The 12,556-nt window shown below is 35.6% G+C and overlaps 3 protein-coding genes across 3 annotated transcripts; 2 read left to right on the plus strand and 1 right to left on the minus strand.

Annotated features, from left to right (window-relative positions):
- Nucleotides 1–2,355: 2,355 nt before the first annotated feature.
- LOC149389187 (PRKR-interacting protein) lies at nt 2,356–4,507 on the plus strand. The gene is made up of 2 exons (XM_089621502.1): nt 2,356–2,772; nt 4,124–4,507. The coding sequence occupies exons 1-2, from the start codon at nt 2,530–2,532 to the stop codon at nt 4,400–4,402; spliced, it is 522 nt and encodes a 173-aa protein (XP_089477628.1). The 5' UTR covers nt 2,356–2,529; the 3' UTR covers nt 4,403–4,507.
- Nucleotides 4,508–5,081: 574 nt separating this feature from the next.
- Nucleotides 5,082–7,425, plus strand: LOC149389188 (reticulon-like protein B11). The gene is made up of 6 exons (XM_089623918.1): nt 5,082–5,244; nt 5,481–5,661; nt 5,929–6,070; nt 6,158–6,227; nt 6,308–6,477; nt 7,120–7,425. Exons 1-5 carry the CDS (start codon nt 5,184–5,186, stop codon nt 6,475–6,477), a joined length of 624 nt encoding a protein of 207 aa, XP_089480044.1. The 5' UTR covers nt 5,082–5,183; the 3' UTR covers nt 7,120–7,425.
- Nucleotides 7,426–7,472: 47 nt separating this feature from the next.
- TIC21 (translocon at inner membrane of chloroplasts 21) lies at nt 7,473–9,670 on the minus strand. Its single transcript, XM_089623917.1, has 4 exons — nt 9,328–9,670; nt 8,716–8,973; nt 7,953–8,156; nt 7,473–7,843 (listed from the first exon to the last, which is right to left on the minus strand). The coding sequence occupies exons 1-4, from the start codon at nt 9,598–9,600 to the stop codon at nt 7,736–7,738; spliced, it is 843 nt and encodes a 280-aa protein (XP_089480043.1). The 5' UTR covers nt 9,601–9,670; the 3' UTR covers nt 7,473–7,735.
- Between the last annotated feature and the right edge of the window lie 2,886 nt (nt 9,671–12,556).

The following is a 12,556-nucleotide window of genomic DNA, read 5'->3' on the forward strand; positions in this document are numbered from 1 at the left end:
GGATTTATCTTATACTATGCGCACTTATGTTTTATTCTTAAGCTACATGGTATGCAATGACACATGGGCCAAGTGGGAGAATGTTGGACCTATTATTTCTCAAAGCCCATTACGTGGGGTTTGTAAGTGGGAAAGAATTGTGGCCCAAGTGTATTTACTTATTGGTTTAATAATAATGAGATAATTCCTATTGGTTAATTAATAGAAGGTAAATTCCCATTGTACCCTGATGGTGGGTCTATATAAAGAGAAACCCTAGGGATTGGTCCTCTCTCAACCTATAACGTAGTTTTCCTCTACCATCAAAAGAAAGCTCTAAAGTCTAAAGAGGTCAAGAGAGAGAAACCAATTCCGGTGATTATCCGCTGCCGTCACCGTCGCTCTCGTCATGGATCGAGGTAGGTTTTCTCAATCCCTAATGTTCTGTGAGAATCATCTAGTTCTAAGATCTTGGCTGATTAGGATCGTTTAATTATGCTTACATATATATGTATATATGATTTTTGTTCTCAAGGTGTTGTTTTTTTGCTCTCGGAATGTCGTTTCTACGTTGTGAAAACGATTGCATAACATCGCTCATAAACATTTCTTATTTTTAATATGAACCGCCACAATCTCAAATCATTACCAATTCAATGTCAATAATTCGCCCCAACATTATTTAAATTAGATTAGATCGATGTTGAGGATTTCATCTGAGGATCGATCATGACAGTTTTAGCACAACACACACCAGTCAGACACACTCAATTAAAGAAGCATATGCTATTCCTCTACGTCTTAGCTTATCGTGAACTATAAATGTCCTACTAATTATCTACATTATAAAGTCAGATACAAATGATATAATGGTTTAAATTTGATATATACTTTATGTAAGTCATGTTCCTATACTTCCATACAAATTTGACTTATTTTGCTCTTTAACTAGACATTAATCAAAACAATATAACACAAATTCTATTCCTAAAAATGAAATAAAGTTATTATTATTATCAATTTTTAAACAAGAGAAGTTACAGAGCAACCCTCGAGGGTTCGAGTGACATTTGATAAGTACGTTTTATACATACTAATTTATCGTTTCCGAGCATGAATATAGCGAGTTCTCAAGTGTATTTGCGGTTATTTGATGTTTTTATAGTGAATTTCAAGTTGTTGGTGCATAATTGAGCATCAGGATATCATGGAGCCATTTAGAAGAAATCGGAGGTTAAAGTGGAATAAAAACGACGATTTTTGGACAAGTTAATGCACCAGTAACTAGCTCGCCGAGCCGAAATGGCTGAAACAGAGTGCGCTTAAACCCTTTATTCACCGCGTCGTGTTGACTCCCAGAATAAAAAAATTTATTACCCGATTTTAAGTGTCTTTGACCTTGTAGGTCTAATCGAATGGCCAATATTCCATAAACTTATTTAAAGGATCATTGTAACCTAAAAAATACATCTTTCCATTTATTGTAGTTTTTGTTATAGTGTTTGGTTGTTTTGGAGAGCTTTTGAAACAGGAAAAATGTGTTCTTCGGCGGAATTGACAACCCGGCGAGTTTTTCTTCTCCGAATTCATTCATTCTTCTTTCTTCTTCTCTTTTATTTATTATCGCTTTAGAATATTTTTGAACTTCGTTTTTATTCAATATGAATTTGTTTTTGGTTTTATTGTTTGTTCTTTTGCTTTTGATTATTTTATGTTTAGTTTTGTTTATGAATCCGTTTAGCGGTTAGATTTTTTTGGGGTTGCGATATAGCTCGAGCTTATGTTAACGTGTGAATGATTCCCTTATTTTTGTCTATTTCTTGTTCTAGAATATGATTGCTTGATTATTAACCACACTTAATGTTACTTCATTGATTAACTACCATTGAATTATTCTTTTAGGATTGTTTTTATCCGAGAAAAATAAATTATCGTGTTTTTGCTATAATTATCATGATCGACCTAAGTTAGTAGAAAACTCTATGTGAGAGTACAATCATTTAAATTCATGTTCTTTCTGCGTGTAATTGTTTTAATAGGATTAGATGCAGAGAGAATACCAATCCATCAATTGCTTAAATTTGTTAGAACACTTGAGAGATGATAGTAAATATGTTTGAAAGAGTGAGATTGGTAACATAGGAACGAGACAACAGTCGGTTCATAGTGAAATCGTGGCTCTGCTTTTCTCTTTGTTTAAACTCGTTTGAATTATTTTTTTTTGTCTTTTATTTATTTTTAGTTTATTCTTGTCGATCATTTTACATTATTTTCGAATCAATTCGCGTGAAGTTAAGTTAAATTGATAAAATTATTAGTTCTCGCGTGAAAAATTGTTTTAAAAAAAGTTACATAATATACTATCTATTTCCCCAAGAATGCCAAATTGAGAACTCAATCGGTGACTACTGTTATTCGAATACCTCTCTGTGTGGCGCTAAATTGGTAGCCCTCTTTCACCACCACCCCAACCGCGTTCGCACTTTTCTCAAGCCCCCAAACAACCCAAACATTTATCTTGACAGAGAAGTTAGGGTTTCGGAAACCCTAATGTCGACCAAAGATAGGGACTTGCAGATGGTTGTGGCGGAGGAGAGGGGGACTTTAGCCCTTCCTCCGAAGCCTCCGGCGAGTTCCGGATCATCTGCGCTCGTCGAATACACTCCTCCGGTGTTCAAGGAGGAAGAGGAAGATCTCGAGATCAAGCTCCGCCGAATCCTCGAGCACGTCCCCGTACGCGTCAGCAACACCTCCGGTAGCTCCGCCGGTTCTGGCTCCGGCGATTTTCACCAGGTTCCGAATTCTTATCCCTCATGACACACTGCCTTAGGGCTTTGTGGAACGATTTTCGTCTGTTAAAGACTGTTTGTTGTCGATGATGCAAATAGGCGATGCACTGATGGAATCTGAATTTCTGATTTGGGGTTTCAATCGTGGATGATGAGTGATTATTTTTGCATTCTTGTAATTTTATATGGCCTGCCGCTGGGTTTAGTCCGATTGTAGGAAGAGAGTGATGATGGCTTAAAGTTCAATTTAGAAGACGGTTTAATTGATTGTAGGGTCTCAAAAGTTTGTCATTGTTGTAAGAAGGGAAACAAGAACTAGGTCGAAGTTGACAGGATTAGAATCAATAGACGAGGCTTCAGGTAGCTTGGTCTTTGATATATTTGCTAGACAATAGCAGGTTTGGGTAAATTCTTAAAATGATTTCGGAGAGTTAAATTTCATTCCTATTTGCATCAAACTATCGGAGCCTGTGTTTTTGTACTTGCCAAATTCTGGGGTGTTGATATTTCAAAGAAAGAGTTGATTGGAATGATGTTATACGGTAAGGTAAGATATACACCGAGGGAACGCATGTCAGGCCATAGAGTCGTGTCGTCTACTTTGTAATTTGTAGTCAATTGTTCGCATTCATGATTGATAGTTATTTATTATTCTCAAGTAAGAACTCTGGAATATGGCGATTGGGTGTAAGATCAAGTCAATGGCATATCTCAGTTTAAGAGTTCATTGATAAGAAAATACTATACACTTTCAAACTACTGACGTGGTGGCCCGATCGCTAGACCTACAACTCTTAGGTCTGCAATAAGATCTGACGGGTTATATTAGCTATAAATATGGGGATTATAAGAGGAGAAAACATTGAACATTTAGAACAGGATTGTAGTAGGAGAGCCAAGGGCCTCTCGAATTGCCACCGATCTGTCACAGTTTAAAGAAAGAGCCTCAAAACATCAAATGCATCTTCATTTATCATTCCGTTTGTTATTCACAAATCTAATCACAAAAAGTCTTCACAGTCTGTCCATCCCAGATCTTATGGAAGTAATTTCCCAACAGTCGATCGAAACGAAGACTTTTAACATATCAATCATCCTATCTAAATTTAACAGGTGACAGGTCATTCCGTTGGTTTAGTTTCCCACTAAAGTCTCTTCCTTTTCTTAGATAGAATTGTCACGTGAAGCCATGTGTTATATATCCTTGAAGTAGTTGCATTTATGATCTACTAGACTGTTAGCGATTCTTATCTCGCTACATGAAAGATACTCATCATTTGAGGTTAAACAAGGTATTGGTGTATCTCTATGATCTTCATTTAGTGTTTGTGTGTGTGTGTGTATGATTGTAACAGTATCGGCAGATGAGACGAAAAGAGCAAGACAGACTGACTCGAATGGACATCGACTACAAAAGGAGGAAAGAAGTCGCAGAGTTCGCTATGCGGAGAGAGGAAAAGCTGAAAGCCTCCGAAGAGAGAACAGCAAAGAAACGCTTGAAACGCCAAAAGAAGAAGCTGAGGAAAAGGGAGAAGAAGGGCGTCCCAAGTGCCGATTCAGAGCAAGGGAACAAGAAAGACGGATCTTCGGATGAGGAATTGGGATCCGACAATGAAAATGAAGAAGCAAAATAAACTAGTTAGTGCTATTGGGTTCCGATAATTTAATACAGTCTGTGCCTATATTCCGAGCTTGTAACATAAACTTGCGATTTCTTGTTACACAAGAAGTTATGCGGATATCCTTTCGGTGTCTCTAGGTTGCTTTGTCATGCTGATCAGATAATTCATTAAAGCGACAGAAGATCTAGTTTTTGAATTAGGCCAAGTTCAAGTGAAAGAGTTTTGTTGATGTTAGATAATTTTTCATATCATAACTTGTCCGAATATAATTTTGCAGTCTCATGATCTCCACATTTTGTTCAATAAGAATGATTAAAAGTTTGTTGTGAACAACAGCAAGTATAGGTTATGTAAACTGTTATTTAGTTGTAATTGTAACGAAGATGGATTTATTCAAATAAGGTCCTTGTAGTTCAGTGACATATCGATCCATTAATTGTATTCAAAACGAAAAATGTCAGAAAATGAATATGCTCAGCACTCGGACTCGGAGGAAGGAAACAAAGAATATTTAGAAATGAGGAACTTTAAGAGATAAAAAGTACACAACTTTATTAAGTTCTTTTTCTTTTTCTTTTTCCTTTCCTGTTACTTAAATTATATATTTCATATTCATAAGAAAATATTATTTGAAACGCAAGTTTTTAAATAGAGTTGACAAATAAATACCAGAATTTAATGAAGCTAATTGGAAACTTTTTTGAATCGCGATAGGGAATATTTCGCATTCATCTTTCGTCGTCCTCTCCGACTTTACAAATTCCGTTCTCTCTCCGTTCAAACCCTAATCGCAATGGCCGATTCTCCACCGTCTCGCCGCTTTTCCGTTCATCAAGCTCTCGGCGGTGGCTGCGGTACTCTCACTTTTTTTTCTCGCTCAAACATGTTTATCCGCGTGTGTACATATACACACATCCGTCTATCCTGATTCATACTTCAGATATTCATATGTCTTCGTCAATGATGATTCCGATTGCAAATGCATGTAGCTTTGTAATTCAAATCCAAATTCCAAATATTACGAGATTCCCTGGTGAGTCGATCGTTAATAACGAAGTGCATAACTCAAATCTCATCGCCTTGATTTCAGTTGCCGATGTACTTTTGTGGAAGAAATGGAGCGTCTGCGTTGTTTCGTTAATCTCATCGACGGCGATGTGGTTCCTGTTCGAGCGAGCTGGTTACAGTCCCCTCTCTTTCGCCGCCAATGTCCTCTTGCTTCTCGTCGTCATTCTCTTCTTCTGGGCCAAATCCGCTTCCCTTCTCAACAGGTATTTCATATTTTTAGTTTTACGATTCTGCATATCCCGTCAGTGTGTGAGGGAGAGAGAGAGAGAGAGAGAGAGAGAGAGAGAGAGAGAGAGAGAGAGAGAGAGAGAGATTAAATCGAATCTGATTCGCATCGATAATAGTGATCAGTAGATGCATCAAGAGATATATGATAATCAAGTCGACATTCATTTTGGTTTTGAGCTCGAGATTTTGTTTTTCCAGTTTGACTGAGAAATGATATCTGTATCTGGATCGGGTTTTTACAGACCACTGCCTCCGCTTCCCGATCTCGAAATCTCGGAAGAATCGGTTGTTATGGTGGCCGATGTGCTGCGAGTTTGGGTTAATCGCATATTGTCCGTTGCACAAGACATTGCCATCGGTCGAAACGTGAAGCTTTTTCTCCAGGTAAGAAGATATTTCCCTTTCAGATTAACGACCGATTCTTCTCAAGCCATTTGAACGCTTGAGTGATTTTTTTGTGTGGATTTGCAGGTCGGATCTGGTTTGTGGGTGGCCTCTTGTGTAGGAAGTTTCTTCAATTTTCTCACACTTGTGTATATGAGTAAGGGTTTAACTGTCCACAAAGCCTCTTCATTTTCACAATTCTGAAATTTTTCATGTTCTTGAGTTTTTATTATGCAGGTGTTATCCTTAGCCTTTCGGTTCCAGTGTTGTATGATAAGTACCAGGAGCATATCGATGAGAAGCTTTGTGTAACACATAAGGTGATTCAGGCCCAGTACCGAAAAATCGACGAAAACCTTATAAAGAAGCTTCCATTGCCGCAAAATAAGGAGAAGAAGTTGGAATAGGTGAATATTCTCTCTCTGAATAAGAACTCTTCGTCTTTACATCTTGTTCGTTGATTTATTTTCATGGATCATAGCGCTCTTAGTTTCTGCAAACTTGAGGTTTTGTTTTTGTGGCAAAACCTTGCATGCACGATCAGCTAGAGAGGCGTAATAAAACAGTTATGGTCAAACTGAAACTCTTTTGTCAAGGCATTCACTATTCCTTGGATACCAAATAGCTTACTCGAGGTTAATATTGTCAAACATTTTATATGTTTGTGACACTATTGATCATCCTTTTTCTTTTATGTTAATACTAGAAAATCTCAATCAGTGGTAACTTCTACAATTGGCTATCAATGTGTTGTAGTTGTCTCTTCTAGAATTTTGACTTCTCTAATTACATGATGTAAGATGGTTTAAGACTGAACTCTTATTATTACCCATAAAAAATTCCAATTACACACTTTGTAAAGCCGACATTCTTGGCACATTGTAAGATTTAACTATTTCGTGCAAAACTCAAATCGCTGAGAATATTTTTGGAAAAAACTCAAGCCGAAGCACACCATTTGTTTTTGCTGAACGTCCTATTTGGATAACATGAAATTTGGTCGTGTTAATTGGTTTGTTTCTCAGATTATACTTGTTTCTATTTTGCAGGATAGTACTGAAGAGGCAAAGTCTTAGAAATTAGAGATGGTTTTTGGACAGACGAGAGTAATTTCTGGTCCCTTTTCTACAAGACTGAAGACACCAGTAGTACTAAGCAAACCGAAAAGCGTGATCGTCCCAGGGTTGACAATATTGGCCTTCACATTTTTTTTTTCCTTTCTATTTTGGACTTCATATCATTTTTAGGTATTTTTTTACTCGGGTTGATGTGGCCTTGCCTTGTTACTCTTACATGAATTCAGGCCATTAACTTGTACTAATGGAATCTGTAACGAAATGTGGTTGGTTAAAGAACAGTGTTTGAGCACGTAAAGTGGTTCCTCTAGAAATCATCAGAAAGATTAAAAAAGAAAAAAAATGATTCAACAATTTTCATCAAGTTCAGCTCTGCTAAGCCAAAGCACCAGGCCATGACATATTCCAAGTGTGTGCTCCGAAAGCAAGGACCTTTTTCGGGGATTGCTATCAGAAAACATAACAATACAACTTCGCAAATGTCACATCAACGCCCCAAATCCCACTCAGTAAACAATATTCGCGGATACATCGAATTCATGTTCACCTCTCCAACTTGATTAACAAAACCCTCTTTATTTACACGAGATTAAGCAAACTTGGGAATAGGGCTGCTTTCTGGTAATGTCACCGAGCGTAACAGTTCCAACGAGAAAACCAGACCCAAGAAATGAGAGAGGATTGTGTTCGCTGACGCCTGCAGAGCAGAAACTCGTTAGCCTAGTTTGAATGAAGACAGTAATTAAGTGTGCTTATACGGGGGTAATTTAATCATGGACCGGGCAAAAAAAAAAAAAAAACAGTACCTGCACCAAGAATACATCCAGGGCGAGAACCGGGTTGTAACCCGGAGAAATCCCCTGGTTAAATGGATTAGCCGTGGAAGTTAACGCCTTCGCAACTAATAATCCCACTGTGGCTTGCAATCCAAGAATTGCAGACCCCATTCCTAGGAGATTCAATCCGATGCCGTTTCTTAGACTTTTCACGACATCGGCACGCGGAGGGGCCTGGATGTGCAAAAAGATAGCAATAATTTGGCTAATGCAAGCAATTCTAAAAAGTAGAGATATGAAATCATTCTAAACTCTGATAAGTGTGAAAGGAAAGTGTTTTAAGGCTAGAAAGAAAGAAACAAAATTCCTTCTCTATGTCCCAAAGTTTCTAATAATTTTAGCGAATCATCAGAGACAAAGCCTTCCTAAAATTAAGAAGGGTGCTAAATTAAGTCCTACTTGCTAATTGTTTCACTAGTGAATCGGCTATTTTTCTTCCAAATGTAACATGTTTATTATCATTTTAGCGAATCCTCAGAGGCAGCGGAAATAGAGCTCGCCTTTTGAGATAATAATGGTGCCAAATTAAGTTCATGTTTGTTTCACTAGCACATCGGCTATTTTTCTTCCAAATGTGTCTGTATTATCATCACTAAATGCCTTTCACACAGATCTTAAGGTCTAAGCAAGCAACAACGATTGTGAAATCCACAAATGAACTATCCAATTCAAGTTGAACTATTTCCCCTTCATTCATTTAGATAATAACAGTTGCATTGTGAAAAATAAGCACCTTAGCAGGGTCATTTGCAGTCTTTCGAAGTTTCTCCGAGAGCCGAATATACCCAAACGACCAAAAAACCGAAATGAAAGCAGCCACGATCCCGCCGGCGGTGGCGTAGAAAGTCGTTGGCGAGGTGACTTTTCCGGTCACAACAACGGAGAACGAAAGAATCACGGCCGACACGACGGTGCACACAAGTTGCCCCCAAAACCCTAAGCTCCCCAACCTCTTGAAATACCTCGATGTGCTCTGCAACCTTTTTGCGACCTACACCATCCAATCAAGTCAATTTTCATTGAATAAAACCAACATTCAGCATAATATCAAATTCGATTCCTTCCATAACACTAACTAGTCCCAGTTTCGAACTGGTTACTGAAGTTTTCCGAGATTCAAAACATTTCTCTAATCACAATTCCATATCACGAGTTAGAAATCATCGTTTGCGTTGATTCACAAAGTAATCATCTAAACCTAAACAAGCTATGTTACAAAGCAATTCAGACTCAGAATCGTAGAAATTCAATCGGCGTTCCGTGAGGCATTTCTCTGGGAAAGAGAGCGCTGTGCAAAACACAATGCAGAGAATTAAAGAGTAAATTCAGCAAAGGTGAACATAACCTGAGCGAGCTTGGCCTTATCAGAGTCGTCGATTGATGAAGCGCCTGAATTGGACGTCGAAGCGGAATAAGCCACCGTGCCGGAAAACGACAACGCTGGGCTCTGCGGAGAAAGAAACGACAGAGGTGAACACTGAAGGGGTTTGGGATTGAAGAGAGAATTGGAGAAGGGGGAGATTCGAGGAGATATGCGATGGACGATCGGAGCCGACGGAAAGAGAGCTGTCGGCGAGTAGAAACCGGTGCGCCCAGCCGGGAAGAGTAGAGATTGCATAGTGACAGAGAGAGAGAGAGAGAGAGAGTGTGTCAGTGAAGTAGTGAACTGTGAAGTGAGTATTCCCGTATTTTTGCAGTTCTAATGATTCCGACAAGAGTTCTGTAGAAGCCGATCATCTTCATGGGCTCTTAATTCGGGCTTGTGGTCATGTTATGGGCCTTTAAACGCTAGGCCTTCATAAAATCCTGAGATGAAATGGGAAATTTTAAAGTATCCAGGTTACTTGGGTCAAAATCCATAACATCCCCTGCTGTCTTGTTACAACTGGTCATCCCTTGATATTCTAAAAATCTCACTTTATTAATGAGTCATTATCATTTAAATTAACAGATTAAATGATGTTATGTATTTTTTTGAGCAACAAAATCATAAAAATTTTAACTCATTTAAATAGGTATTTGAATGACAATTTGATCATTATTTTAATTCTACTAAGTAGGTGAATTAAACTCATTAAAAATGTTCACCATTTAAGATATATTAGTTATTATGTATTAAAATTTTCTTAAATATATTATTTGATTATGTATTTAATCATATTAATAATAATAGAAGTGTACTGAAATTATGTGAGCTTTAAATTAAATTATATTTTTATAATTATAATTACTTTTATTTATTTATTTTATTAAATAAAATGACACTGTAGTTTAATAGCCAACACAAATATTCATGTTTTGGAAATAGCCAACGTTTACAAACTTTTGGAAAAATAGCCAAACAATCTATGCGGCATAAGTGATAGCTAATAAAAATTACTTTTATGATCTTAGCTTTTTAAAGTCATCACTTTATCTCTCCTGATTTTGAATTTGTCACTTTCTTTCCTACATTTTTCTTCATAAAAATTTCAAAAATCCATATCTATCTCGTATGAACTCGAAATTGAGTGATTTCAAATCATATGGATTCATAGCGCCGAGATCTTTAAAAATAGATCCATTGTGTTTGATGAAAAATCATGTTTAATGTGTCGTGTTTACGTGTGTTTGTAATGATTTTTCAAGAAGTAGTCAATAAATTTTCATTTATTTCCATATGATTTCCGAAAATTTTCAGTTATTTCCATATCTAAGGCAGTAACATGATTTCTATACATCTATGGTATTAAAAATTATTTTTCATCCAACACAATGGGTCTATTTTTGAAGATCTCGGCGTCACAAATCTATAGGATTTGGAATCACTCAATTTCAAGATCATATGAGATAGATATGGATTTTTGAAGTTTGGATGTAAAAAAATGTTTGAAAAAAAGTAGGAGAGAGAAAGTGACAAAGTCAAAACCAAATGAGAAAGAAAGTGACGAATCTAGAAAAAAAAAATTGCTAAATTGATTTAAGGATATTTTTGAAATTTTAACTCATTACCCAAACTGTCACCTCATACATTTGGCTATTTTCCCATAACTTTCTAAACATTGGCTAAATTTCAAACGTTAAGATTAAGATGGATTTGTTAGTAACGAATTTCTAAATAAAATATCATAAATTGTTATAATAATAAGAAATAAGTTATAAATAATATAGAATAATAATTATTTGTTTTAAATAATATTTGATCATTTAACATAATTGAGTGTATTAAAAAATGAATAGAATATTATAAATTTTTATTTATAAACCACATATAATAAGTTAAATCAAAATACTTAACTTCATATTAGCCAACGATTGACGATATTTTCACAATTTAAATAATATTATTAATACGTATTTAGTGATTTTTTTAATAAAATAGTAAAATAAGATATATCAATTAAGTGATTTTGTAAATTTTTAATTATAATAATTTTAATTTTTTAATTAATAGTAGTGTAGTGTAGCTAAATAACCAAAACCTTTATACTCGAACTTTTTGAAATATTTGGCAAAATACTCATTAACCAAAGTTAACTACATAAAATGTACGAATATACCCTTTCACACATTGCTTTATGTAAACAGAAAAAAAAAATAATAATAAACGTCATTAGTACAAATTATCCACTTTTTATTTGTTATTGAATCTAATTTATTTAAGTTAATTTATAATAAACGTCATTAATTTTGTTTATTGCTTTTAATTTGCACTTAAAACGTGTATGGAGGACAAAATCAGAATGAATAATTGATTATGAAACGTGTACTAATTTGGTAAAATAAAAAATTAAGAAAGTTGGGTATTTTGCAATTTGTAAATTTTAAGCGATTTATTACGATTAATTTTTCTCAATAACATGAGTTTTAATTTTTACATCACTTATATCATTTGTTGTTTAGATGGTGAGAACTGAACGCTAGTTTATCAATTTTCTATTTGAATTATTTTTCTTGTGTAGTTCCGAATGACAGTTTAAATGGACAGTTCAAATGACCATTTTGAATGTATAGTTTATAATAGAACAGTTCGGATAAAATAGTCAATTTAGATGGTGTGTCAAACGCTCACAAAATGTTTTAGTCGCAACAAATCACGATTAATTCAAATTTTTCTACCTGAACAAATGGCGCAAGTGTCGCTTAGTTATAATAATCTCTTAAAATGATATAGCTACTAATTAAAGAGAGAGAAATTAATCAACATTTGCCGCCGTCATTTAGATTGTATGGATATAGCCACATCATTTGTATGTAAAGATCGATAGAAGGAATCCATCACTTTTTTTACAAAGTAAATTGTCAGTTTGTCTACTTTGCTGAGTTACTCATCACTTACTTCATGTACATAATAATAAATCAACTTTGCTAGAATTTCGAGATGTCAAAGTTCAATCAACTGCTCTACGTGAAAATCGATCAGAAAAATCACGTGATTTGGAAGATTTGGCTGGAGAATGTGATCAACGCAATAGTCCTTGAATATCTCATTGAAGTATATGCAAATCCATCTTAACTACTACCCCAAATCCAAAATACACGCTTCGCTAGTGGAAAAATGGACTCCTTATGTCATGGATATACTATTCCATCAC

The sequence above is a fragment of the Urtica dioica genome, chromosome 8 (genome assembly GCF_054948205.1).
Source record: "Urtica dioica subsp. dioica isolate 48M chromosome 8, U.dioica_male_clone48M_v1_H2, whole genome shotgun sequence".
Classification (NCBI taxonomy): Eukaryota; Viridiplantae; Streptophyta; class Magnoliopsida; order Rosales; family Urticaceae; genus Urtica; species Urtica dioica.

Bases quoted from the DNA above. Each gene is read 5' to 3' on its own strand.
- TIC21 (XM_089623917.1), bottom strand. From the start codon at position 9,600: ATGCAATCTCTACTCTTCCCGGCTGGGCGCACCGGTTTCTACTCGCCG. The intron at 8,974-9,327 runs GTTATGTTCACC...TGGATGGTGTAG, and splicing joins ATAAGGCCAAGCTCGCTCAG to GTCGCAAAAAGGTTGCAGAG. The intron at 7,844-7,952 runs GTACTGTTTTTT...TCTGCTCTGCAG, and splicing joins TGGATGTATTCTTGGTGCAG to GCGTCAGCGAACACAATCCT.
- LOC149389188 (XM_089623918.1), top strand. From the start codon at position 5,184: ATGGCCGATTCTCCACCGTCTCGCCGCTTTTCCGTTCATCAAGCTCTC. The intron at 5,245-5,480 runs GTACTCTCACTT...CCTTGATTTCAG, and splicing joins AGCTCTCGGCGGTGGCTGCG to TTGCCGATGTACTTTTGTGG. The intron at 6,071-6,157 runs GTAAGAAGATAT...GTGGATTTGCAG, and splicing joins ACGTGAAGCTTTTTCTCCAG to GTCGGATCTGGTTTGTGGGT.
- LOC149389187 (XM_089621502.1), top strand. From the start codon at position 2,530: ATGTCGACCAAAGATAGGGACTTGCAGATGGTTGTGGCGGAGGAGAGG. The intron at 2,773-4,123 runs GTTCCGAATTCT...TGATTGTAACAG, and splicing joins GCTCCGGCGATTTTCACCAG to TATCGGCAGATGAGACGAAA.